The sequence below is a fragment of the Neopelma chrysocephalum genome, unplaced genomic scaffold, assembly GCF_003984885.1.
Source record: "Neopelma chrysocephalum unplaced genomic scaffold, ASM398488v2 Primary Assembly neopelma1_123, whole genome shotgun sequence".
NCBI lineage: Eukaryota > Metazoa > Chordata > Aves > Passeriformes > Pipridae > Neopelma > Neopelma chrysocephalum.
Genome location: NW_020897785.1, coordinates 1 through 1,774, shown reverse-complemented (window position 1 = coordinate 1,774; position 1,774 = coordinate 1). Strand labels below are relative to the sequence as shown.

Genomic DNA, 1,774 nt, shown 5'->3' with positions numbered 1-1,774 from the left:
TATTTCTATTTCTATTTCTTTCATTTCTATTTTATTTCTATTTCACTTCTATTCCTATTTCATTTTATTTTATTTCTATTTCTACTTTAGTCTCTCCATACTCACTATTTTCCCTCTGCATTTCCTTACATTTTATGTGACTCTTACCTGAAGCGCCTTGGAGCACTAAGAGGAGAACAGCAAAAAAAAGGGAAAAGATCTTCATGTCCAATTTCAGTGCCACCAAATACAACAGCTACCAAGGAAAAATCAGAAAGAAGTTGAGCATTTAACCTGCATTTGTCATCATCCAGTACAAACACTATTTATGACATATAAGCTGCAGTTTGTTAATAAAAAATGCCACTTATATTAATAAAAAATGCCACATCACTTATGCAATGTTTATAAATGTTCTAGAATAAATCTATTGAAATACCAGTTTTTAAGGGAAGATATATTTGAAAGCATGTTGCATGAGAAAAAAAATTATTTATGGCTATAAAATTTAAAAGAACTAGATTAATACTGTTAATTTCTTTCAATCAACTTCAGTGATAGCCTACACTAGCTTTAGTGAAGACCCTTTATTTGAATCCCTTATAAATAACTCTGGATGTTAAAACTTCAAACAATTTTTAAAAAATTAATTATCTTCCTCCAAAATTAACTTCCTCCCTTCTCCCTATAACACCTTTATAATGTGAGCCAGCTGAAAGCCCTGAAGTGTCTCTCCACCACCATTTCTTGATGCAGAGTCCAATTACCTTTTGAAAATAATGCAAACTAATATTATAATTAGGAATCATCATTATTGACTGTAATAATCAGCCAAATGCATTACTGAAATACCAAGCACTGTACATTTTAGATGTTTATGAGAATTTAAGTTATAATTAAATTAAACTTAATATAATCATACATATTGGATGATGAATTTCTTTTTAGAGAAGCAATGAATTTTGTCCAAAAATTATGTGGTTTTCTCCTCATTAGTTGAAACTGGTGTGGAAACTACACCTTCACCTCATCCAAGAGGACTTCAGGAGAGGGGCCAGTCTGTCCTACCTGCTTCCTCCTAAAGGGTGTCTTCCCAAAGTGATGTCTTGCCCCAAAAGAACTGTCTTTATATACTCTTGTTGATGGCAGAGCTGCCACAGACCAGCTGGCCAAGGACATGGACTTCTCACAGCAATTCCCAGCAGCTGAATGTCACTTCCCATCAGCCCAGGAGGAATGGTGACCGCTCATGAACTCCCTTCCCTTTCTCCGGCACATGAGTTGGCTCTTCCAAAAAGCCCCTGACACCACCCTGGTTTGTGTGCAACACATCGATCCATTGTGGGCAGTGAAGGAAGTGTCCTGGGACAGACACACACTGGAGGCTGCTGGTTTGGATCCACAGGGCTGTCCCATGGCCATGTGCAGGTGGTGACTGCAAAGACATAGTCCCTGAGGCCTGGAAATGCCTCCACAGCCTCTGAACAGCTACATTAGGGAAGTTCAGTTTTTGGAATGACTCCCCTGTGTGAAAGCCAGGTGAGAACCCTCTGTGTTCATCAGAGAGTGGTTTGGGTTAGAAAGAACCTTAAAGATCATCTCGTTCCAACCCCCTGCCATAGGCAGGGACACCTTGCACTATCCCAAGTTGCTCCAAACTCTGCCCAGCCTGGCCTTGGACACTTCCAGGGATGCAGGGACAGCCACAGCTTCTCTGGGAAACCTGTGCCAGGGACTCACCAGCCTCACAGGGAAGAATTTCTTCATAATATCTAATCTAAATCTACCCTATTTC

General features: G+C 39.5%; 1 protein-coding gene across 1 annotated transcript in view; it reads right to left on the bottom strand.

The window, feature by feature from the left end:
• LOC113974580 (gallinacin-8-like) overlaps positions 1 to 1,606 on the bottom strand; it is a 4,781-nt gene extending 3,175 nt beyond the window's left edge. Inside the window, exons 1-2 of the mRNA XM_027697825.1 lie at positions 1,048 to 1,606; positions 148 to 235 (exon numbers count right to left, since the gene is read on the bottom strand). Coding sequence (XP_027553626.1) covers positions 148 to 235; positions 1,048 to 1,158 — 199 coding nt within the window. The 5' untranslated portion in view covers positions 1,159 to 1,606. The remainder of the gene's footprint in view (positions 1 to 147; positions 236 to 1,047) is intronic.
• Between the last annotated feature and the right edge of the window lie 168 nt (positions 1,607 to 1,774).